Source organism: Aythya fuligula, chromosome 1 (assembly GCF_009819795.1).
Source record: "Aythya fuligula isolate bAytFul2 chromosome 1, bAytFul2.pri, whole genome shotgun sequence".
NCBI lineage: Eukaryota > Metazoa > Chordata > Aves > Anseriformes > Anatidae > Aythya > Aythya fuligula.
This window is the reverse complement of record NC_045559.1, coordinates 32761458-32787479: the sequence shown is the minus strand read 5'-3', so window position 1 is coordinate 32787479 and position 26022 is coordinate 32761458. Positions and strand designations below refer to the sequence as shown.

General features: G+C 39.6%; 1 protein-coding gene across 1 annotated transcript in view; it reads right to left on the bottom strand.

Annotated features, from left to right (window-relative positions):
* Positions 1-26022, bottom strand: part of ARID2 (AT-rich interaction domain 2) — a 103310-nt gene that overhangs the window by 13119 nt on the left and 64169 nt on the right. The window contains exons 8-16 of the mRNA XM_032187423.1: positions 20328-20394; positions 19991-20241; positions 18774-18870; positions 18470-18679; positions 17924-18091; positions 16845-16920; positions 13650-13784; positions 12961-13160; positions 9754-12593 (exon numbers count right to left, since the gene is read on the bottom strand). Coding sequence (XP_032043314.1) covers positions 9754-12593; positions 12961-13160; positions 13650-13784; positions 16845-16920; positions 17924-18091; positions 18470-18679; positions 18774-18870; positions 19991-20241; positions 20328-20394 — 4044 coding nt within the window. The remainder of the gene's footprint in view (positions 1-9753; positions 12594-12960; positions 13161-13649; positions 13785-16844; positions 16921-17923; positions 18092-18469; positions 18680-18773; positions 18871-19990; positions 20242-20327; positions 20395-26022) is intronic.

Genomic DNA, 26022 nt, shown 5'->3' with positions numbered 1-26022 from the left:
GCAAACACAAGGGGTTGTAGTATCATCAGCACAGGGATTACTTTGCTTTCCCATTTAATGTAGTAGAAAATGTTGCTTAAAAGTAAGATGAGCACTGATAATCTAAAACTGCTCTTTGATGAAATGGTTTCGCACGCTGCAGCTGTGGAATTCTTGAAGCATCTCATTAGTACACACCAGTCTGTGTTACACAGTACGTAACAAAAGGTAAACTCAACAATGCTGAAAAAAACACTATCAAAGACCAGTTGGCTCAAACCATGCCTTTTTTTTCTCCTCAAAACTTTGCAAATGATGTAATTAAGCTCTTGTAAATCTGCACATCCCTTTATGTAACACACCAGAACATCTAAGCATGCTGTGCTACTTGCGTACAGTGAAATACAAACAGCTCAAAAAGACGTTCCCCTTGCTTTCTCACAACTTTATGAGGATCTTATTCTAACATTAAATAAAAAATATCTTAAGTCAACTACAAAGTTCAAACTTGATGTGTGTTTTTGTGTGTTCTTCTTCCCTTCCCCCTCCCCTCTGAGTAATAAAAATACCGAATGCTGATTGCCCCACTTCGGAACGCTGTTTACTTTAGAATACTGATTCTCTTCTTCCTTTTTTTCCTAGAAGTCTCTGGCTGGCCAGGCACTTATAAGAAGGAGGACAGTAAAAACATTAAGCTTTTGAATACTGTCTAGCAAAGAAGTTGTTTTATTCCCTACTGACAGAAAAGGAATGCATCGCTGTTCAAGAGCCCAAATAAAACCACTTTTAAATCCACTTTCAAGTGGTGCACCCAACACCGCGTCGACATCATTACAGCCCTTTTACTGAACAGCTGCAGATTTTAACTGCAAAGAAACAGCTAAGTGCAACTTCTGACATGTCTTTGGAAACTGCTCCTAAGTTTTCTTGCTGCTACTCTCCAAAACTCTCCCAAGGTACAGTCCCTCCTTACAACACATTATTAGCTATAATAACATAGCCAAAAGGACAGCAGAAAAAGTCTTATCAAAACCAAAATACCCCCACGTCTAAGCACAAGTCTTGACAAAAAAGAGGCAAAAACTCAGCGAAACTCCAGAGCACAGCATGACTATTACAGGATGCCTGTTGCTGGTGTATGAGAAAAGCTGCAAGAAGAGACTTGAGCCCATTAGTCATAAATACAAATTGTTTTGGACTCTGCAATTATTTTCACTCCAAGATCTCTAAGCCCTTTAACAGATTAGGAAAGGGATTTTCACAATGTCTTTTTTAACACAGGTACACACGGGCACACCCCCTTTTAGGATCCACCTCCCTTTAACGAGGTGTTTTTAAAGCGAAGCTGAAAGTAAAATCCTCGAGAGTCAGCAGCACGGCTCGTTTTGCAGTCTTCACTTAGCATCCTCCTGTCAGTACATAACGATGGTCTTTGTGCAACTTTTTATCCTCCACAGAACTTGTGGCTCATTTAATGTGCTGAAGAGAGTGAGATTACTGAATTAATTCAGGATTTCGTTTAATTCACATCACTCAATGCGTGGTTCGTGTATTATTTACTCCATTCTACGCAAACCCTGCAATTAATCCGGAATTATAAATTTTCTCAAGGGTTTTCCTGGCAAGCTCTCCTAGTGGTATTCTAAGGTCTTAAACAATTTTTTAATGAGATGGTATTATTTTAAATAATGAGAGCTGAGATATTAAATACAAAATGTTAAACGCTGCAAATGAAAGAATTCGGAAAGGGAAACAATTTTGAGGACAAAAAGTTAAAATCAATTCCCTCCCTCCAATTCCTTCCTACCCTAGTCTTCTATGAGGAAAAAAAAAAAATACAAAGCTGGTAGACTGAAAAGAAACATATAAGATAATTATTGTTTAGTATTCTCTTATTACTGTTGCACTGTGGAGTAGGGTAACTTTGTTCCAACTTGTAGCATTAGCTGGTTACAACACCCATGAGCTTCTAAATCCAATGTGTTGCCCGTCCATCATTTGGGCTGATTATATTCTATACATCAACAGAGGAAGGGAAGTCGCATTTGTTTTCCTAGGTCTTATTTTAGAAACAAAAATTCTGTGTTTGAACATCGTAAAGCTTTCCTTTCTTCATTCCAGAGACCTGAAATACTCATATTTTAATTTTTTTCCCCTGCTTTATTTTCATGTGTTGATTTAAATAATGCATGATACGCTGGAAATCACTGACCTCAGGTGTGAAACTCCTTTATTCCAGCACGCACCTACAAATACTTGCTATGTGATACTTTCTTTACAGTACTGATACATAATGACTATGCAAACTTAGTTCTCTGCGTTAATGAACTAAGTATAGCATTTCACCCCCTCTAATAAATTATTTCTCAGGGAAGTACCATAGAAAGAAGTTTCCTCGTGTCATCAGGTATTTCACAAGATTCCCTCCACTAGCAACAACATGAAATAATCCCAGGTTCCTCACAAAACCCACTGCCCAGTACTCCAGCACACCTGACAGTTTTACAGCCTCTTTCTATACTCTGGCTAACTCCCTCCACGATCACAATTAGCAGCTGACACCACTTAGCACTTCTGCAAATCAAACCTCACTGGACCCCAGGACTGCACAGTACCTCTAGCATCAGCATCCTAGCTTTCGTTTGAAACGCATAGCCGGGTCATGAAACCACTTTCACAGATCACTGAATGCCGTTTTAAGGACTTGTGGGTCCTTATACAAGATATAACTCCACCTCTTTTTGAGAAACTAAATCCTAACTAAAGCAGAGCAGCTAAATACGCAATATTCATATTACATACACACATATATAAGGAACAAATCTATGTTTAGGGAGCTCCCAACTCAAAAGATCTAAGCCACTCCACGAAGTTTGCCCCAAATTACCATTAGTTCCACACAAGCTGACCTGGTAACCGTGTTTGCCACGATCTGGGAACCCTACAACACCACACATTGTGTTAAAGCAGCTAAGACACCGCACAAAGAACCTGAAGCAGCTTTTGAGAGAGGCACAGAAATACCATTCTCTGACAAACCGATTCCTTCTTTTATTGCCCTTTGAGAGCAACCCCTAAGACAGCATGCTCTGAACTCCTTCATACACTTCATGGGAGCGTTGCTGCATTCCCTGTTGTCGATTACCTGGGTCTCTGCAGCAAGATCTCAACTCAAGGCACATCTCTCAGCTTGCAGAAGAGGTGTACAGATGCAAAAGCTGAAGTTTGAATGCTGAAAGTTAGGGGTTTCGTAACTTCACGGTCCACGGAGTAAAACTGAGCTATGCAGACTGCTGGCCTTCAATGGTTTTTCTCAGAAGAATATACTGACCATATACTAAAGATAGCAGAAAAAAACAACTGCGGTCACTGTTTCATCACCCGTGGGCTCTTCATCTGCACTGCTGATGAAGGACATCTCAAACAGCACCAGCCGTGACCTGCCTTAGCCCAGGTTCAGTGCTGGGTAAAGGCAGCTCTCTGCTCTCACGAGCAGACGCTGCCCCACGCTCAGCTTGACTTGACGTGGCTGGAGCCAGACAGGCCCTCCTAGCATCATGTCCCTGTTACCAGAAGTGTGCTTTGATTCAGAGCAGAAGGCAAGGTCCTATGTGGAAATGTGGCAAACGTTGAAGCACAGCTAGCAAGCCTAGCTGAACTGGAGCTGCCCTCGTGAGAACCATCAGGGTCCCTGCAGTGCACCTCCCAGCACGGCAGGTTCTGGCTCAGGCACTGGTCCTGCCCAGAAAGCAGATTTCTTTGTCCAGCTACTGCGATCCCTGTACGATAGAGAGCTGGGACTACAGACACGAAGAATTCTTTAAAGTAGAAATTAAAAAGTGAAGAAAAAATATCGAGATCTTTTTTTTCCCCAGTTACCTTAACTTTAATTAATCTTAATTTTACCTTTACTTTGCCAGCTGCCTTTTACTACAGTCATTTCTTCAGGATAACAATGTCACTTCTGAACTGACCACACAAAGGCCAGGAAGGAGGTACTGGCCTCATCAAGAACCTGGCACAGGTGATTAAACACAGAGGAGGATGCTTTAAAGAATGGTTTCCTATCTTGCTCCCTGGGCCAATGGAAACAAGAATATACTGCAGGGGAGATAAACATGATGGGTAGCCAAGATTAACAATGCTGGCTACATTATTCTCCAAGCACATTCCTTGAATTATGTCACTGATGCTGACTTGAGAGACAGCTGTTTGGTCACTCCCCCAGTTCAGTTTGAAGAGAATCTTTTGACAGCAGTCTTTAAAGAATTACAATTTACGCAAAGTAATAATAATAATAATAATAATAATAATAAAAACACATTATTTTTAGAGTCTACACTTAAGACTGGCTGTTAAAATTTTGCTTACAGCTGAGTACTGTATTGTATTGCAACACTTCAAAGTACGATTTTTTTTTTAGTATATATTTTACTACCTACCCTACACATTGCTATTATAGATAAACTTTAAAATGATACAGAAGATCCTCTTAAAATTCTGCTCTCTCAGATATCTTTCTGCATTGAAATGGCTGAACAGTACCTGGGCTGCATCACCAGCAGTGTGGCCAGCAGGGCGAGGGAGGTGATTCTCATCTCTCTTCTGCTCTCGTGAGACCCCACCTGGGGTGCTGTGTTCAGCTCTGGGGCTCCCAACACAAGAAGGACATGGAGCTGTTAGACTGAGTCCAGAGGAGGGCCATGAGGATGACCAGAGGGCTGGAGCACCTCTCCTATTAAGACAGGCTGAGGGAGTCTGGGGTTGTTCAGCCTGGAGAAGAGAAGGTTCTGGGGAGACCTCATTGTAGCCTTCCAGTACCTAAAGGGGGACTACAGGAAAGCTGGGGCTCATGTCAGGGAGTGTAGGGATAGGACAAAGAGTAACGGATTTAAGCTGAACAAGGGTAGGTTTCTATTAGACATTCAGAATAAATTCTTTACTGTGAGGGAGGTGAGGCCCTGGCACAGGCTGCCCAGAGCAGCTGTGGGTGCCCCATCCCTGGAGGTGCTCAAGGCCAGGCTGGATGGGGCTTTGGGCACCCTGGGCTGGTGGGAGGTGTCCCTGCCATGGCAGGGGGCTGGAGCTGGGTGGGCTTTGAGGTCCCTTCCAGCCCAAACCATTCTGTGAGGCTACGATGTTGCTGCTACAGCATGGTTTGCACTGAACTCTACTACACAAATGCAAGCTCTTAACACCTGCACAGTCCACTTGCAGATCAGGCACTTGAGCCTATTCAAAGGAGAAGGAGATTTTATCTCTAGACTGAGTGGCTTTAGATTGAGATATTGGCCAAAAAAAGGAAGTCCTGTATATCTGTGAAAACTGAAAGCTCAGAGGTTTCTACTAACCAGAACGGATTGTTTACAAAACACCCTAAGGTATTTCACGAACAAGAGCTCCTCCATTTGGGCACAAGAGCTCCCTGTCTGCTAGGAGCAACAAAACCCCATGGTCTGGGGCCAGAAACAGCCTGCACCTCCATTTCACAGAGCCAACACTGCCATTCTCTTTATGGATTCACGGATAACTATTTTAGCATGATGTCTGCCCTATTCAAAGCCCTACTGCGCCTCCAGCAGGAGCACACACTACGTGCCAGTGTCACGGGGCCCTGCTGACATGCAGAGCTCTGTGCAGCTTCAAAGCACTCGGCTTTTCTTCACCCATCACCTGGATGTGCAAACACTTATGTAAATAAGTTGACATTAACATTAAATGGTTAATTATTACATATCGTGGAATTTACAGATAAATATTACTGAAATGTTCATGTTTAGCTTCCTCAGGACAATGAATGTATTAAAAGGCAACACAGGCTGAAGATGAACATAGCAGGACTTGAGCACAAGGTAGGGGTCAGGTGGCTGGCAAGGCACTAAAGCAAATGTTCTTTTCTTGTTGCTCAACTGCTAAGGTTTAAGTCTGCTTGCAACAGTGTGCCTCACAAGCAAAGAGCAGTAACAGCGCGGAGATTCTGTATTTCGGTACTTCCAGCTGAGAAACTCATTTGCTCTGTGACTAGGAATGAATTACACCTCCTGGGGCTACACACCTGCTTTCTGCTGCATGGTAATTCTCAGCTTCCCAATCAACGGAGAGCAGGAGCAAATAGTTCAGGCAACGCTTACGCGGTTTTTGCCACCTAAATTTCCACACAAGCACGTTTCAAGTGGGCGGCCAGAAGAGAAACAGGGATGCTTTGTTTACGAGGGGATGACAGTGATGAGCAGGGAAGTGATTACTTAAAAAGCCAGATCAGGCAATTCACATCTGATTCGCTCACTCGTAGAAACCTGGCATAATATCAGAGCGCTTCTTCAAAACACAAACCCATTGGGGTAAACCAACGTGGTTATGTTCAACAGATGCTTCGGAGGAGTTTGAAGAGGAGTAAGGAAAAAATGGAAAAGAAAAAGTACACAGGTAGGTAATTACTCATTTCTTTTTCCTTTTCATCCACCACACCAGCACAATGCCTCAGGAAAGCCATAATCCAGGAACCAAAAGCAGAGAAATAAAAGAAAAGAAAGCTAAGAAAGTAAAGTGCCAACTCTGTCTCCTCACAAGGCCACATTTCAAGGGCTTACCAAATACAGATGGAGATATAAGAGAAAAAAAAAATCCAACACTGTGCATCATACATTCCTTTCATGACATAACTCATATACCCATAGCTCAATTTTTGTAGGAATATACAGAAGTCAGTATATATGTAGTTATTTTTCAGCCAGTCCTGCTGACATGCAATTAACACTGAACCATCACAGACTGTACCTGGAACACACCTGTATTTGTCTAGCTGCATGCAGAGAGCACCACACGGGCTGTCTCACAAACATGAAGTTTGTAATTGTTGCAGGCCATTTTCCCCCCTCAGGCATACAGTAGCAGCCCATTTCATAGTACCCTTCACATCATGAAACCAACCTGAACTTTTATGTTCCCTGAAGAATTATTTCACTTTTTTTCTTGCCTTCTCTTTGCTGCTCCCCCTCCTCTGCTTTATTTATCTTTCCTTATCTTTGGTTCAAGCATCTTCCCTTTCTCCCCTCTGCAGTTCATGACAACTTATCCTGCTACAGCTGCATAAGCAACGCTCTCCTCCTCCCTCTTCTGTCCTCTGCATCTCCTTTTCCAGCCTTCCTGCTGTGGTCAAATTTTATTACAGATTTTCTTCCTCTATTCCTTTCTCACTTCTCTGAAATACATACTCTAGTTTAAAATAAAATTTCAAGATGACAGACAAGCAGGAAATCACATAATAACAGCCTCAGCAGCTATGTAATTTTGCTGTAGCTAATATCCCTTTATTTCCTGTCCCTCACCATTTTTCTTCCATGGGTTGCATTTATACTAAACTTCACGCTGTTTGCAGAGAGAAGCATCTTCCCCTATTTCTTCTGCAAGAGACAAAGTACAGACTAGGTGCTCTAGAGAGGATAAAACAATGCAGATGTTCGAGTGAAACAAGTGTCCCTTAGCTGCTGCCTTTCAACAAGTCAGAGACAAGCAAGCTGCTTATCATACGAGGAAGGCTCTCAAAATTCAAAATGGGAGGGAAAAAATAATTTGGTATGAATTTACAGTACCTAAACCCAACAGTCACTAGTAAAACCCACACTGAGTTAGCGAGAATTAGGCTACGTACTATTTCTGGGTGTCTCGAACCTACTCCTAAAAGCAGACTCAATATTGGAAATACTTTAGCATCTGCTTTTCCAGCATAACAATGGCTGTTTGCAGCAGCCAGACACCTTTGGAAAAAAAAGAGCTAGCCAGGTAGCGCTTCTAGGCCAACACACATTTTGAAGAAAGCATTTTTTCATCATTTTGAAGCAGGACAGAAAGCAAGACAGAGCATCCTCCAGACAGAATAGGCTAAATTCCATGGAAACAGACACTAAGCTAAGACTTGGATCTGCAGATTTGCACTGAATTGCAGACTAAGCTGGCAGCACGTCTGTTTGTATGGGTAATGGAAAAGATGTAAACATGGAGAAAGTATTAATGACAGTGTACGGAAAAAAAGTACAGGGTATCTTCCCTATCCTTTAAGAAACTTTCAGCATGGAAAATACTCATTTCGTTTTTTTTGCTCCGTTTTCATAATGGAACAGGTAATCTCGTACAAAGGAAATCATGAGCTGTACTACCCCCCTCTTCTCCTTTGGGAGAAAACTGGGAAGTCGAATATCTCAGTAGCCATTTGAGACCCAGCTGCAAATTCTTGCCAGCCGCATGTCCAGGGAATGCATAACCACAGGTAACAGCTATTCCATTCCAGAGACAGAGCCGTACCATTTGCTATTCCAGATAAACCCTTAGCGAAGCTATTACAGAAATTCAAACTGTGTAATAGCTAAAGACATTCACTGTAAAAAAAACAAGGCATAGCTAATACGTCCACGCTGCAGAAAATCTGCCATTTATCTGGTGTTTTCTCCCAGTGCTACCGACAGACACTTTCCTTTTGGTCTAATCTTTTCTAGCAAGAACAAAGCTAAGTAATGCATCATAAAAATACAGATCTCTCTCTGATAAATGCACATGTAAACATTCAGGTTTTAAAGATGTTTTAAAAACAGGGCTCTGCGTAATATATTTAAAAGAAAAAAGGGACAAAAACCTGTTAACTGTTAGTCCTGATTTCTGACAATTAGGTGACAGAACCTTAAAAGAGTTTTCTTTCCATAGAAACCTAGCTTGACACAGAAAAGAAGTAGCACCAGCCATCACTTGTCGAGTTTAAGCTGCAGCTCTGTTTCCATCTAGAAGGCCTATACTCCCTATGCCTTCAAAAACAAACCCAAACCAACTGAACAGAAAAGGAAAATAAATGAAAGAAGGGTTGTGCCTCAAGGTCAAAAAGCACAAACATACAGTCAGAATTTCCTCTCTCTGCAGTCTGGCAGAATCCGGTGACTGTCACACCTCATATTCCATTCTTTTTGCTCTTATTCAGGTTAGGAAGGGTTTTTTGGATAGGGACTTTATGTCCATGTACAAAGCCAAAATAAAATCCTGAGACTGGAATAATCTGAAACTTGATTATTTGCAGTAATACTCATGAAAATGATGGACATAGCACATTTCTAGTACAGTCTTAGGAAGAAACTACTTTAAAATGTGTTGTGTTTTTTTTTTTTAAAGTTACAGTCAAAAATGGCCCTCGCCAAAGTTTTTCAAACAGAATAAAAAAGCCAAAGAATACTTGCATCAATAAAATGAACATTGGAATTATTTTGTAATAAACAAATGTATATTCTGACACATTTGCGAAACAATACTTGCTCCTGACCATAGTGAATTTCTGAAGCCAGCCTTTCAAGATCACCTTTAAACACAAGTTTAAGCGCTCGTTTCAGCAGGCCAGATGCAGCTGCAGTGGTTAACTACCTTGCAAAACACATCTTTGCTCCCCCATAAGCAGTAAGGACCAAGAATAAGATGCAGAACAATACTGACGTTCTTACAAGACTGTACAACAACTCATTTTTGTTTTCAGAACAGTAAATCCTTTAAGGAAGAAATCAATGAACAGAAGTTCTTTCCTTACTGCATGTTTTGAAGCTACAGGCTATTTGACATACCACTACTGTCAATGACATCAACAAAGTATGCAAGCTATTAGGACTTCAGTCTGTGCAAGAACGCAAACCATCGTTTTGTGAATATTTTAAATACTGTGCAACAGATACAGAGTTTACATTTTGAAACATATTATTTCACAGTCAGAGTTGGAATAAACGTAAAAAGTACGCTGCAACATACCTGTGTGACCATGCTTTGTATATACGTGGTTGGATGCTGCTGCTTTTGTTGAACAGCACTTTCTATTGCTACTTTCGCTACAGTGCTTGGATCCGCTCCAGCTGGCACAGCAACCATAGTGGCACTGCAACCAGCATTGTTGGGGTCACTGATTGTAACAATTCTAACTCCTACTTTATTTGGAATTCCTGGAACAGTTTCCCTGTCATTATCCTCTGCTGGCCTCTTTACAGTTTTGCATTCTGCTGTGCCATTAGTAGACCGAACTTCGGATGACAGGGTAGACTGGGACACTCTAGGTCCTGAGTGTGGAACTGCTATGATTTGATGCCCCTGTATAACAGAGGCTGTAGATTGTGGTGAGACAACTACACTTGGGCGTTGCTGAGGCACATCTGAATTCAAACTTGAAGCTAGAGGTCCATTAGGTAAATCAGTGTTGGTACCACTAAGTTGCTGGGTTAACAGTTTTGCAGCCTCCTGTGTACCGCTTACAACAGGTGAACTACTCAAAGTTAATACAGGCCCATTAGAAATTCTCTCCCCTTGATCACCTTTGGCAGTATCTTGCTGCGTGGCATCCAAATTCCCTTGTTGTTCCACTGAAGATATCTCACCATTTCCTACATGATTGGAAGTTTTGTGATTTGGAATGTTTTTGCTCAAATGAGAACCATCTCCTTTATCAAAATCACAGATTCCATTAACTAGGGGCTTCTTCAAATCACTTTTAATTTCCTGCGTGTCCATTTGTTCAAAGTTCTGCTTTCCAGGAGCTCCGTTCTCACCCATTTCTAATGACGGCCCATTACTGACTTGTGAGCACTGATTGGCCTCATTCTGAGTTTTCCCTGAGTTAGAAGGAGGTAGACTGGAGTCACTATACTTTCTCCCATTTAAAAGACTTCCCACCTGCATTTCATTTTCTTTTGCATCCCCATTGCTGGTGTTTGCAGCTCCTCTTCGGCAGGAAGGATTCTCCATAACTTCAATTTTACGTTCGTGAATGTGTAAACCTGTTGCTTCCTTTGCTTCTTCCTCCTTTTGGCAAATTATTTTATCACCTTTGAACGGGGGAGCAGCAGTACACGGTGATTGTCCAGCTGAAGGTGCTTGAGTAGCTGGAAGCGTTTGCACCTGGAGCCCAACTCCTGTCTGCGTTCCACTCACTGCAATGCCTGCTGGAGCGATGATTTGAGTTGCGTTTCCCTGACTCACAGTTGCAGTAGCAAAACTCGTATTTGGCACAACTGTTATCGTAACCTGGTTGCCAGTAGTCCCTTGGAAAATCGTTGCTGGGCTGTTTGAGATCAACTGACCTGGCAATATCTGTAAATTAGAAATGGGTACTGTTTGCACTGCCCCTTGGGGCGGGATTGCACCCTGGACCAGCTGAACATTTTGTTGTCCAACTAGCAGCTGCTGAGCTGAGGACTGTCCTTGTACTCCGTAACCCGGTGCTTGGTTATTGGCCATCTGATAGACCACCTGAGGGCTCGGAGCTCTTGCATTGTTAGGTGGAGGAATCTGCGGAGCTGGGAGTATAAGCTTCCCCCCTGGAGTGGAGGGGCCTCTTTTCGGAAGAAGCAGTTGTTTTATCAGACTGGATTCACCAGAGTTAGGCTGGCCAACTCCTGCGTTAGCTTGTTGGGACTGAACTTGCATTTGTATCGGCTGTTGTACCTGCTGCTGTGACGATGCTGGTGAGTGTTGCTGCTGCTGCTGCCTCTTTACAGAAAGCATCTGGCTGACGGTAGGAGGGGGTCCTTGTGACTGAGAAGTGGTACACGAAGATGACATAACTGTGGGGACTTGATTATTTGTGACCGGGCCTGGGGATGGTGAAGAAGATGGAGTAATGCTTGGCTGTCCAGTCAACTGGACAGTTTGACCAGCAGGAATGGAAGCTGGGTTAGCAAGCACTATTTGGTGAATGGCTGGTGCGTACGTTTGACCTTGCTGAGCTGGCTGGCTTACAATCACTACGCTTTGCTGGGATGGTGGTGGCTGCGGCTGCTGCTGCGACTGCATGGGCTGCTGTACGTTGGGTGGACCTTGCTGGGATGGCTTTGGTGCGATGTTCTGAAAGCCCACCCTAGAGGTGGGTGGGTTCTGGACGCCTGCAATTGTGACCACCTGCCCAGCTGCTACTTGGAAATTCTGAACGGTGGTGGCAGAAACGATGTTAGAAGCAGAGGTGGTGACGTACTGCTGTGGCGCTATGATGACCGTGTCTTGCTGCTGGTTACCAGTAGAAGATGACTGAGATGACGTCTGCCCGGGTTGCGATGATGTGGTGATTAGCTGTTGACCCTGTGAAACTGCTGAACTGCATGCTGGTATGTTTTGTACTCTGCCAAATATATGACCCTGAGGTACAGCTTGTTGAATTACTGTAACAGGAGTGCCTGAAGGTATCTGTCCTGGTACCACTGCGTGCAGTGGAGACTGTTGTTGAATTACAGGTTGGTGGTGAAGCAACGTCTGAGAACCAACAACAGCAACAGATGGCTGTGGTCCTGTACTGCTGTGATTTTGATTAGAAGCTTGTGCTCCTCCCACAGCAATAGTAACAGGAACCCCAGACTGGGGGACAGAGCTCTGTATTACTGTGGCCTTCACTACTTCACAGGGTATTGGACCTTTATTCTGTATAACAGTCATTGTAGCATTTTGCTGCTGTGCATGAACAGGGTTTTGTGGAATTCTAGAAACAGTCTGTGCCACAGTATGAACACCTTGAATTGGAAAAGACATCTGTGTTGCTGTCAAAGTTGAAGACTGGTTAATAGGGGTCCTCTGATAATGATTTCCTACGCTTTGTGGCCCATGTGGGATTCCTATTGAAATAAACAAGGTGAAAGTTTGAAAGCAAAAATTAGTTCAAAACACGAACATAAGGAATTTGTAAAACCCCAAGGCCTGAATTTATAATTCTATATAAAGCCATATTGTGTCTGAATTAATGATGCAGCAACAATGGTTTGTCTGCTGACAAGCTTATGGGTCACATGCCAAATATTAGATAGCATGCAAACACATACAGTAATACTATTCAGAACGCTACTGAATAAAATGAATGCAATGAATAAAACCACATTGTCCCTAGTTCTAGCACTTGCAAAATAGTTTCAGTAACATTTTTTTTTTTTTTACTGTCACTTAAGAATCAATGCAAAATACTTTTTATTTAAGTAATTAAAAAACCTGCTGGCGAAGGAGAAGACGACACATCAGGAATTGAATCGACCCGAACGACTGGGGTAGACGAAGTTGGTTGCTGCTGATAGTACATCTGAATGGGAAGTGGTATAGCTCTCCTTTTCACTCCTACCACATGTATATGTGCTTGACCATTGTTATTTGGATCTTCTACTCTCTTCACTGTATGATTTGGAAAGACAGTTCTGCCAAACACAACGTAAATCTATGTTAGTAAACACAGTACTTCAGTCCTCTTACCATGCTTTCATTTTAATATTCAACATTACTCTTATGTGCACAGTAAATGTGCTACTGCCTGCATCATTGCAATATAGCAGAATTCTCCAGGAGCTTTGAAGTATTCAGTCACTGAGAACTAACAGGCCAACCTGGCTTTGGCCACAATTTTGAATGAGCTGAGTAAAAACTACAATACCTCCAAAACTACCTGGGAAAGAAGTAAGAAGGCTATAGAAGTAACTAGAATGCTATAGAAGTAACTCTGCTAAAGATCCTGAAATAGACTGAAATCAAATCAATTAAACTACAAATGAGTTTCAATTAAAATTCCAAAACTGCATGGCTTTCAAACTTAACTCAGTGGATTTTTTTCCTCAAAGAAATCGAAAGCTACATGTTAGTACTGAGAACGTACAATTGTTTCTTTATGGTTGCGTAAATTTTTGTCTTACCGCAGACATTTATAAAATCCAGTTGATGTCAGGATTCCACCTCGAGCTAATTTACTACAGGTAGAGAGGTATTCAGAGTACATTTCTGCTCGAGAGACTGAGCAATCAAGATACACCTCAAAATGTGCATTCAACCTGAAGATGAAAAAATAGACCATGAAGCAAAACATAGAGACAGCACAGCCATTAGAACACTTCTGTCTGTATCTGAGAATTTAGAGATCTTATGACAACATGGGAAATGGCATTTCAAAATACTGTCTTGTCAAATGTATGTTTCATACTTTTTATTTCTCACTGCTTATGATCTGACACATAGGACTTCTAGGCTACACACACAGTTTTATAATAAACATTTTACTTACATAGACAATAAGTTGAACAGTCCCTACACATGCCTTTTTTATTGTATATACAGAAACAACAAACACATTGTTTGGTGACTTCTCACCACCACGAGCTCTACGCTTACTTCTTTATGACTCTACTTTATCAAAAGATAGACTGAATGCTAGCTAATTCTTCACCAAGAATCTCTATCAGTAATCTACTCAACATTTGTGTCAAAAACGGTATCTTAGATCTGCAAATGTAGTTGTAATTTAAAATACAAGAAAAAAACAGAGCTAGAGTAACACATCAAGCTATGATTACGACAGAGATGGAAAGGCAGGAGAGAGGGGACTGGAACTCTCTCATACACACATATGAACACAAACACTCATGCCAGCAGTCACACTCTAAGTAGGCATCACAAAACCCTTGTACAGCCTGTTCTGCCTAATGTTCAGTTTCCATGGAAGGAAGGTATTTGTGTCTCCTACGGCATCTTTACAAACACAGAGACCATCCAATTCCCAACTAGGAAACCATGAGAGAAGGCAGCAGTTTCTATCTCATTAATTTTATTTCTTTGAGCTCCATTATTCCAGTCCAGAAGCACGTGAACAGTTCACCCCCAACAGTAAATGGAGAAAAGTAACAACTCTCCACACAATGCTCGAATACCGATACCAGAATATAGGCTCAAATGGAACAAAAATACATTTAAACTTGTCAGTATTTACTATACAGTGCTAACCCTTTGGAAAGCTGCACTGCATTCTCCTTTGTAGAGTCCCAGACTCCCCGTAGAGCTAAATGTTTAAAGAGTGAAGGATTTAGTCTTTAAACTGGGCCGTCTCATATTCAGAAAAGTGCAAGTATACTGCCATTTCTCCTGCAGTTTAGTTATAATTTTATTACAAAAAATTGAGACCCCATTGTGTAACAGAAAGCCTAGGTACTAATTAGACCCGGCGTATCAGACAAATGACTGTCCAGCTGGATATGTGGCATCAGGCTGACACACTGTCACTGGTACAAGCAGCAAACAGGAGGTCAGGACTTAGAGAGGTGCAACGGGAACTGCGATTAGCGCTTCACTGTCACTCACACTTAGCTTTACAAGAAGACTCCTACCCAGGCTAAGCTGGCTTATAATATATCCAGGAAGGTCAGCTTAGACATGTTTTCTTTCTGTTGCTTCCAAGAGGCAGTAACTTTCCAAAACGCTACCATTATAACTTATTCACTTCCAGTTTCTTTTAGTCATTCTAGTAATACCATACCAAAACACACCATGAAAATTTGCATGAATGTAAGACAATCCATATCAGCATTGATTAAATGTTTGGAAGGGGCTAGTTCTCTGCTCTGGATTTGAATTAAAAAACAACAACAACATGTATTTCTTTTTGTTGTTGTTGTTGTTTGTTTTGGTTTTTTTTTTTGGGGGGGGGGGAGAGGAGGCAGCACAGTCAGTATTTAATGAGAATCTTTAGATGTTAATTTTTAGTATTCACTAATTCATACCTAACTAAGACTAACTGGAAGAAAATTGAATACAAAATCATCACTGACAGCTGTAGAAGCACACTGTACATGGATTCAGAAACAATGACGACCTTCCAAATCTTCTGATATTATTCCGTATCGTCTGCTTCATTATCTTTCGTCGTTTGATGGTATTGCACAGTTACAGAATGGTACCTATCCACACTTATTTTAACAGCTGAAATTTTTACTTTACATTTTATTAGAGTGCTTGCCTAAGACTTTACTACTGAAAGCTAGATGTATAGTGCTTTCTATAGTTAATAGAGAAAAGGTGGCACCAGAAGGTAATCTCTCATCGTGTCAGAAATTAGGCAGGTGAAGGCAACTAATTTAACTGTGGGAGAATCTCCCCCTCCATTAATTAAAGGGCAGCCTAGAAAAACAGCTTTGCTTAGAGACCAACTTGTAGATGGCTAAGGTGAAGTGTGGTTGATCCCAATGCCAGGTATCCCTGTTTAAGTATCTAAACATGAAATATCTCATTCTATCAGCAGTATATAATAATACTTCACAGAGTGCAAACAACATCAGTTGAGCAACATCAGTTGAGCAACAAAAATCTTAAATGTTTCTCCCATCCAATTGATACTTCGCTGGAAAAATGAGTAAAACTACATCATGAACTAGAAACACTAAGCTTTAACAAATCGTAGCCACTTCATTTTGAAGGCTCTTGTCTGATGGCTAAGATGGACGTGTGAGGTGTCAAGCAGCACAAGTGGAAAGGGCCATCAAGAACTGATTAATACAAATACTTAGAATGTGAACAGATCGCTCTCAGCCCATGTAAGAACCACCAGCAGAACAGTTATTTTTTCTCACTATCTGGCAGGTAATCAACAACAGTGTTAGGTGAAAGCAAAAGAATTTGGAGGGGAGGCTTGAATATTCCTTAACATGCTTGGGATTTACAATCGTCACATGAGAGTTTTGCAGGGTCTAGCTTCATAATTTGAGGATTACTTCTATATTGGTGCGGTAATATGGTGACACATTACCTGATAAAAACACTCATGAAACAGACAATGCTGCCTGACAACTTAAAAAAAATAAATAAAATCAATGCAGGAGTTAAAATTAAATTAAATTATATTCAAAGAGAGAAAACAACTAATTTCAAGCATCATCTGTCCAATAGTGAACATTCTCGTTGAGTTTTTTCTTTCATGGTACTTCAAAGCAATGACAGAATGGTTTTACTTTATACTTTCCAGAAAAAAATAGTCTAACAGTGAATAGAAACAAGCTAGGGAAATCTGTGACACATAAATAGTTTTTCTTCTTCATTTAAGTATTTGAATAGAGCTGTGCACTTACCACTGACACGCAAATTTCTCGCTGTCTATTTCTACTATTCCTGGTGGTGGAGCAACATGTGGTGCTGCTCTAGAGGCTGTGGGGAAGGAAAAAAAAACATATTTGTTGAATGAAGCAAATGATTTTCAAAGCCATGACTATCACTGGTACAGTGTCTCCTATGCTTGTAAGCTGGATATTGCCAACTAAGATAAGTCACAGAGGTGCACTAAGACTACAGATTTGCACCAGTTTACCAAAACAAAGCAGGGCAGGCCAAGGCCAGGGAAACCACTGAAGTGCAATCGTGAAGCAAGCACTTAGTGAAGAACAGCTTCCAGATTCATGATCCATGTGCTAACTCTAAGAAGGATAGAATATTGAATATGATTTAAGAGTGACAGGATACTCCACAAGAACAGGCACAAATACACAGTTACTTTCCAACTCCTAAGTTGAAACAAGTTTAAAGTAAAGAACTTTGTTACAATGTCACACTGGTTCCTTCCATTCATTTTTGTTCATCTTCTTAGTCACACTCTTTTCCATTCACTTCCACCAAGGTATCTGAACCCATTCCAGAAACACTGACCATGAATGTTAGTATCTCTCACGTTGATTCTTCCTCCGTTTTCCACAGAATTAATAGCTTTGTTCAATCCTGCATGCACGTGAGGTATATACTCCCAATGTTGAGTCTGGTTTGCCCATGATGGCAACCAGTAAGCAATCTCCCTGTCCTTATCTCAATCCATGAGCTCTTTCCACTCTTTTTTTCTCCACCTCTTTCTTTGAAGGGGAGGAGTTGAAGTAGAGCTTAGCTGCCCATCAGGGTAAAAACCAGAACAATAACATATATATATATCTCCATGTGTGTGTGTATGTACATACACACACATATATATTTTATATTATATATATATATAATAAGTATAGAATTATACACACCTTATACATAATACACGCACATACACCATATATAATGCTATACTTATTTATGTAAATCAACCAGAAACCTACAAAACCTACAAAAGACAGAAATCATGCATGCCACATAGGAAACTCTGTAGAAGAGTATTTTCTCTCATAGTGATACTAACCTGGGACACCTGCTGCATGGGCCTGTGAAGAACCATGATCCATTACTGGTGGTCTGACATCAGGTACTCCTTGCTGGTTAACACACTGATGTTCAATGAGTTTTACAGCAGTAAGCGCATCAGGTCCAAACATCTGGATGTCCATAGAAACCAGACATACTAATGTATCTAAAGTATTAAATGCAAAATCGACAGTGACATTAGGACAAGACAAATGAATGCAGCTGGGACATGTTGATTTGCTTTAAAATTGTCATGTGTTGAAAGAAAACAAGCCTCCGCATGCTTCCGTAGATTTTACACAATTTCTTACTGACATAAAAATATTTTGAAATAATTTTAGCTTCCATAGTTACTACTATCATCAGTTTCTTGCAGACACAGAGTTGTTATAGTAAAATTTACTACTGCAATATCTATCCCTGAGCTGTGTGCGCACACACACACACACGCAAGCCACATTTTCAACCACTGAACACAACACGTTCTGAAGTCCTTTTTCCTATATAGGTGAGAGTAGCAGATTTTGTCTTGCTTCTGCCTTACCTATGCTCTTCTCTACTTTAGAAATCTTTGTGCAGGCCACTTCTCCCATTTCTGTGAGCATGTATAGCACCTCAAGTGCTGAGATTACAAGCAGCACATCTGGCAGCGTGAGATGACATATGATCTCTTTGTAGGATTCTTGATCCACATATTCACAAATTAAAACACCATTATCTTCAGCCTTACAAAGATTTGCCAAGATTTCCATGCCTGCAAAAAAAAAAAAAAAAAACAAAAAAACGAAATAGTTTAACAGCAATAATTTCAATTCCAATACAGCAACAAGAATAGCTTGAGATCTTACCTCTCATTTTTAAAAATCTATCCCTTGACATGAGGCATTTTGTAACAGTGTGAAACATTAGATGAGTAGTTTTGAAATCAACAGGATCCAAAAGAAGCTGATAGGAAAAGAGAAAAAAAAAATATGACTAACACTATGCATATAGTGGCAACAGTTCAAATCCTTAAATATGTACATCAAAACGTAAGATTCAGAAGTGGTTAAATGGAGCATAGCTAAATGGCACTTGCGTTCACAAAAACAGAACCCTGTGAGGTTGTTTTTTTATTTTAGCTAGCATTTTTAGCCCCCTCTTCCTCTTCTACTCTGAAGTAGCAGTCTAATTTACATTTTTTCTCAGAATAAGGAAAATAACTTTATTTCCATGCAGCATACTCAAATATATTTTAGCATCCACCAAAGAACAGAACTCGAGTAGGAACAAGCATTCCTTCCCAAAGTCTACCACAGTTGTTCATCCTACTTCTATCCACTTGTGCTTCTCTATCAGAGCTCTCAGACTTTGTAGCAGGTAACATTCTTTCTTGTTCAAGAGAAGTTGGATACGCAGTAAATGAAAACACAAACTTCTTCAGACACTCAGCAGTGGACCAATACTTCAAGTCTCATACTCTGGTATCTAACCATTTAATTTAACTGTACCTGTTATATTTAAAAATAAAAGGAATATCTGAACATAACTCCCTGTAAATTCTGCACAATTTATCTGCACAATGATATGGCAACGTGAACAGTACATTACATTCAAATCTCTTGGAAAAGAAAAAGATGTCTCATGATTCAGGCAGAATACCCAGCACCATAGTGGTGCCTGCTCAGCGTGGCATAAAACCCTCTGCCACCCCCTTTTTTCAAATGTTCTGTTTTGAAATTATAACTAAAGGAAGTATGAGGAGAGCAAGCTCATGTATAGTCTGCAGAATTGAGCTAGCTCCCTCCTTCCATCTGCAGAACTGAAAATTATGCAGTATGAATATCCTGTATGTCCCCACGTAACCAGCCTTCTCCATGTGAATCTATTTAAGCAAACTAACACATACAGCCTGTGTTTTACTTTTGGCCTTGAATACTTGCTTTCAAAATGCTATTTACAAATTCAGAGAATGATTTATTTACTGCTTCATCCAACGATCAAGGAAAAGTAATTCATTTAATTAACATTAAAGTAATGCCTTTATCAAATGATATTTTAATTATTCTGTTTTGAAGCACATTACCTCTGCTGCAATATTTCCCAGCGTGTCAAGCCCCAACTGCCGTAGAGAAATAAAATGACTGTGAGCAGAGAGTAGCAGGAACCGAAGACAAGTACGATTAGCTGCCAAGAGTTTAACATTTCCCTCTTCAAAAGAAAGATTACGTAAAATCACTGCGATCTGAAGAACCCGCTGCCCTTCGATATCATTAATGCCCAATTTGCGAGGTGGATGAAATAAGGATTCCCAAATCCAATCTTCTGATGGAATTTCTACAAGGTAAATAAACAGATATTTTAGTCCTTCCTTTGCTGTATTTACAAACATGTCTGTATTAAGTTTAGTCAAGATTTCTCACCTTGAGATTTGCTTCTGTCAGAAATTAGGTCACGTACTTCAATATCCTCAACAATATCCTTCCAGAACTGAAGAAAAAAATCAGAAATACACTTAATTTTTAGGGGATTATATTTCTTGAATTAGTTATTTTTATTATTATTGTTATTACTTTAAAATACTTTTCAATAGGAAAAAGCTTATTGTTAAAAAGTATCCTAGTGCCCCCAGTCTTATGTAATAGTATCAAAACTTTTCACTCAGGGAATGATACGCAAGGTGTTCAGTACTTCTCATGAGGAAGCTCTTCCTTTCACAAGTACCAGAAATATGCTTTCGTGATGAACCAACGGTACCCTTGATCTATGTTACTGAAACACATACTGAAACTACATGCATGTTCTTCCACAAACCATTACAAATCCAGCAAGTTGGAAAAAGCAGAGCTCATTTTCTTTCACTTCCTACAAGCAGTGAACTCGTAAGGCAGATGACTCCTCTCAGTTTCAGTAGACCTTAGCTCCTGCCAGAAGTCCAGCAGTTAAGGTTTCTATTTGGAGAGACTTTCTAAAGCTTCTAAAATGCTTTCCACATCACCTTAAATCAATGAACAGAGAGAAGCAATAACTACTGCTACCAAAAACCTTTATAAATAAACGCAAACCAGAAAGCTTCAGCAGACTAGAATTCAAATTACTTTACAAATATATGGCCTGATCTGTAAATGGTTACATTGCTTGGCCTGGTGAAATTAACTATCAATCAAGGAATCAAAGGTTTGCAAGCTAAGAAAAATATACACTGTAATGTATACTAAAGATCTAAAATATATAATATATTCTAATGTATACATCAGAATAAAAATGTAAACTTTCATTTCACTAATGTATACACTTCTTTGACTCACTAAAGAAATAGAGCTACTCTTCTGGCTATGAACACTGAATAAAAGCACAAATAAATCTTGATAAAAAGGGAAGGATGGTACAACCAGCTGAACAGCAGGAGAAATTTTGCTATGCAAATGTAATTACTAAATTACAGCATTCATACCAAGCTTGACACTATTATTTTCTTGAAAAATATAATACTACAGATTTTCTAAATTGGAAGGAAAAGAATTTTATTTTTCACTGCAATGCTGCTAAATGACATCCAAGTGCTGTTTAGTAAAGAGGCTGACTTGCACAGAAAGGATTATTACCTCATTTTAGCCAAGACAAGAACAGCCAGATAAAAATCTAGCCTCCTACTGTTTGTGATAAACAGATTTTTCTAGTTAATACTGAGGCTACAATCAAGACCCTACAAAAGACCAAGGAATGGAGATAAAGTTCCAGAATGTACTGCATTTTGAGCTGCTTTTCCTTTTAAAGAAGGAAACTATAGCATTTAGGGAAGAGGTTTCAGTCATGATTTAAAGGGCATATAAAATATATTACTGGTAAATATACACTTTCCTTTAGGGTGTTTCCTCTTGGAAAAGGAATGAAGATAATAATCCTTCATATTTCACTGCTACTTAAAAGAAAAACCTTACAAGCTTTTAAGGATTAGCTGTTTAATCAATTAAGGATTTATTATTATTATTATTTTTACATCAATATTGAGCAGAGATACTTAACGTCTTCATCTTTAACCTGAACCTCTTTGGAAGAGGACAAAGTCAATCACAGCGCAAGGTTAAAAATGTTAAATGGTAAAACAGCAGGATCACATTTTGCTAGCTGAACCCTCCAATAACCCACTTTCTGCCTCTTAGTATTTCAGCTTACAGTCCAAAGTGAAATATTTAAAAACCTCTGGCAATAAAAAGTCTCAAAGGAGCTAATTTTTTCCATCTAGAAGGCATGTTCTCAAAAGGGTGGAAAATGACGATTTGATTTTTTTTTTTTTTCCAGACAAAAACACAACAGATACTGCTGAAGATAAAGCCTCGAAGTCCTATGGCTAAAGATGAGGACAGAAACACATTGCTGGAAGAGCACACATCTCGCCTCACACAAAATAAACAGACCCACCCTAGTTGCTAGACCAACTGAGGAACTCTCCCCTTTCATAAGCAGCAGTCTGACAAACAATTGTAGGTGTCAGGTAGGGTAAGATCATCTTTTTCAGAAAAGAACAGAACATGGCTTCTTTCTGCCAGTTAAAATGAGAGGTTCCAAGGCACCAAAGAAAGTTTCCTTATGTAACTATTATTATTCAAATTGTTTCATTACGTAGTCTTGCTGTGAGCATAAAATACTAACTGCTCAAACAAGAGAGTGCTTTTGCCTCAGGATTACCCATACACAAGTGCTGTTAGGTAGGCGAAGCACACCGGGATAGCATGTGTGCCCCCAGGGACTCAGTTACTCCAAGTCCTGGGGATCTGGAAGGCCTCTTTAAGGAAGAGAATCTGCAGGACTGGGCACGAACATACAGACAACACAACTTCAGAAGGAGCAAAGTTGTATTATATATTTCTCTTTTGTGCTTATTTCTACATACGCTATCACTGTGGATGATCACTCACTGAAAACACTGCTTTCTTTACCTGCAGAAGTGTGCCAGGGCCTTTTGCTCACTAAAACCCGTAGGCTTGCTTACATTCCCAAAGCCACCCCAATCAGGGGTGTTTCAGCACCTGTGAGACGTCTTCTGCAGCAGTAAGTCAAACTTCCTGTGATCACTTTGCAGATTTTAAGATTTCAAGCATTCTGCAAGAGTTTCAGTGGTGTCACTTGAGTCCTAGCAGAGGTAGCTGTGATGTTCAGAGGAAGCTGCAGTTTCATACTTAGCTAGTACATAATCAGCTAACTCAGGAGAAAGATGGAGTAGAAAGAGCACGGTGCCTCACAGAACAAAAACCTGTTAGGAAATCCTTCCAGACTCTTCATACACCAGAACAAGGAAGAAGCTGAGAACATACAGATTCAAACCAGATGTCCAAGCAGGTAACCTGTGACAGACCATACTCTCTTCAGCCTACTCACTCATCCAAAAAAAATGTAGCAAAGCATGTTTTAACAGAGGACATGGAAAAGAATTAAACTGATTCAGCCACTCTAGCACAACCTCAACAGCCTTGTGGATGACTTGGAGTATTCAGAGAAATGCTTTCACAATCAGAAGGTCAGCAGTAAGTTCATTCATGCTTCTAGAACCATTCTGTCTCTGGACCAGAATACTCACTTCTCGCACTGTTTAATACAAAGACATGAATATTGGTCCATATTCACATAGACTCACACCCCTAGTTCTTAGGGGAGGTCAAAACCAAACCAAACAACCTCAGGAAATGTTAAGCTACATCTTTTGTTCAACAAGCCAAGAATTTTGAGGCAGAAAATAATTCGGCAAAGTAGAAAACAAAATTAACCTACATACATTTGAGATCCATCTGTGAGAAAAGAACAAGGCAAAACATGCCACTATTTTTATTTTCCTAAAGAAAAGTCAAGTGTGGAAAAAGATGGATTAGATCAACCTGAGCATTCCTTTGAAAAACAACAGGGAAGCAAGAAAACAAGCATCACATGCAGTTATTACTTCCCTACAAAAAGGTGTGGATAGCTGCACTTTGATACCACTTATCAACAGAAATGAACAGGAAGGAAGAAAAATTGAAGCTCTTTATCAACAGTTATCCCTATATAAATGTTTTAGGTCATCGTATAATACTGATAACTGTAACATAAAGCTAAAACTTGGACTCAAACAAGTAACACTTGACTATGTGACATCTAGATGTTAAGAGATAATGGACGAGGGTTAAAGAACTTGATTCACATGCACGATCTGATTACTGACAACAGAAAAGTTCCTCTGGAAAAAGGTACACAGGATTATACATAATTCACTGAAAATCAGATTGACCAAATTACTGTCTGTAAAAAACAATGGATGTCTGAGTTCACAAATCATGTACTGCGCAACGATCATGACTACTTATTGTCCAAGAAAAATATGAGTGCAAGTGGAGCCAAGTCTGAGCTTGACAGCTTGATGGATCACCATGAGACATGAAAGTGACATTTGAAAAGTATTTTAGGCATGTAAATTTCTAAGGACCTCTCCCTACACATTATGTGAGACAGACTCAAAGAATAAATACACAGTAAATGAATATTAAACTTACACAAAGAAAAGAGAGTTGGACACCAAACTGATTTAACACAAGAAAGAAAGAAAGAAAGAAAGAAAGAAAGAAAGAAAGAAAGAAAGAAAGAAAGAAAGAAAGAAAGAAAGAAAGAAAGAAAGAAAGAAAGAAAGAAAGGCGTTATGCAAAGCAATAAAGAAAGGACAGAAATTGCATAAGCATGGACTTTGGAATTCCACAGCCGGAGGAGGCACCAAGAAGTCAGAGAACTGAAGGAAGGACATCCTGTCATTTTGAGTAACTACAGATTTAAGCCTATTTGCAGGAAAACTCAGAAAGGAAGAACGCAAGAAATTAACATAGCTATAAGGGAAAACAGCAGGCATAATTAAAATGATACTCAGATTTTGACAGCTAATGGAACAGAGATTAAGTATGCATTCATGTTCACTGATTAGTAAAGATATTTGATTTCGTTTAGAGGGAAGCACTGTACAAAGCGAGAAAGTATCAAGCACTATGAATAATGGAAAGTGCAAAAGAAGATTAGAAAACTTATGTGGTGAGGATTGGCAAAACAAACACACAAAGAAACAAAACCTGATTCTCTCCAAGTTTGGTGCAAAATAAATACACTGCTATTCATCATCGCCTTCAACTGGAACGTTAGCGGTGTGAAAGGATGAAACCAAAGATTTAAGCCTCTTTCTTTGTGGATACGACATTACCAAACCAGAAGGTTGTTATAAAAAATCATGGTACTGTTAACCATTTATGAAGCTTTACGAAAAATGATCTTGGCTTACAGTGAATTCTGGAAAGTGAAGTAGGTACGCTTAGAAAAGAGAAAATAGAGCAGCAGTGATAAAACTGTTTAACACACAGAGATTTCTACTTGCTCCTAAAATGCCTGATCAATGCTGACTAAGGAAAAAAGATGGACAAAATCTAAAGGAAACCTGCTGTAGTTAACCATTGCACAAAATATGCAGAAGACAGACTAAAAAATATCACATTTAGGATCAAAGTGAAAATATACTAGTAATATATATAGTTAGATGACAATGGAGAAGTAATTCAGCTAAATGAAGGCAATATCAGAAATAAGCAGTACCAGAGTTCTTCAGAAAGAGAGGATATGTAAAGTAAAATGATTTTAAGTCAAAACTGGAGGAGAGCAGAATATAAAAATCAAACTATGGGTGCTGAAACACTTGAAAAATTCTTTATGATACGTGAATAGAGAACTAAAAGAGTTGCCTGAATACCAAATAGCCAACAGTAATGACTTAGATAGCTAAAGGTGGGAGAAATGGTAATGATACTGTACTACTCAGAGTGAACTAAAATGTAGTAAAAGAATGAGAAAAAAATAATGAAAAAAATATATGCCCATCTTTCTTTTTTGAACTGTAGTTTAAAAATACTAATACGATTAAGAGACCAAAAATTAAATCAAGTTAATTTTAAGCAAATGTTAAATAAAAACTTGGACAATTTTTAGTATAAACACAGAATTCTGAAATAACCCCGATTATATTTATAAAGATATTAAAATACAGAAACTAGCTGCCTCTATAAAATCCAGAAGTTCCAAGTTTATGGTCATGTGTTTTAATAAGCAGAAGAAAGA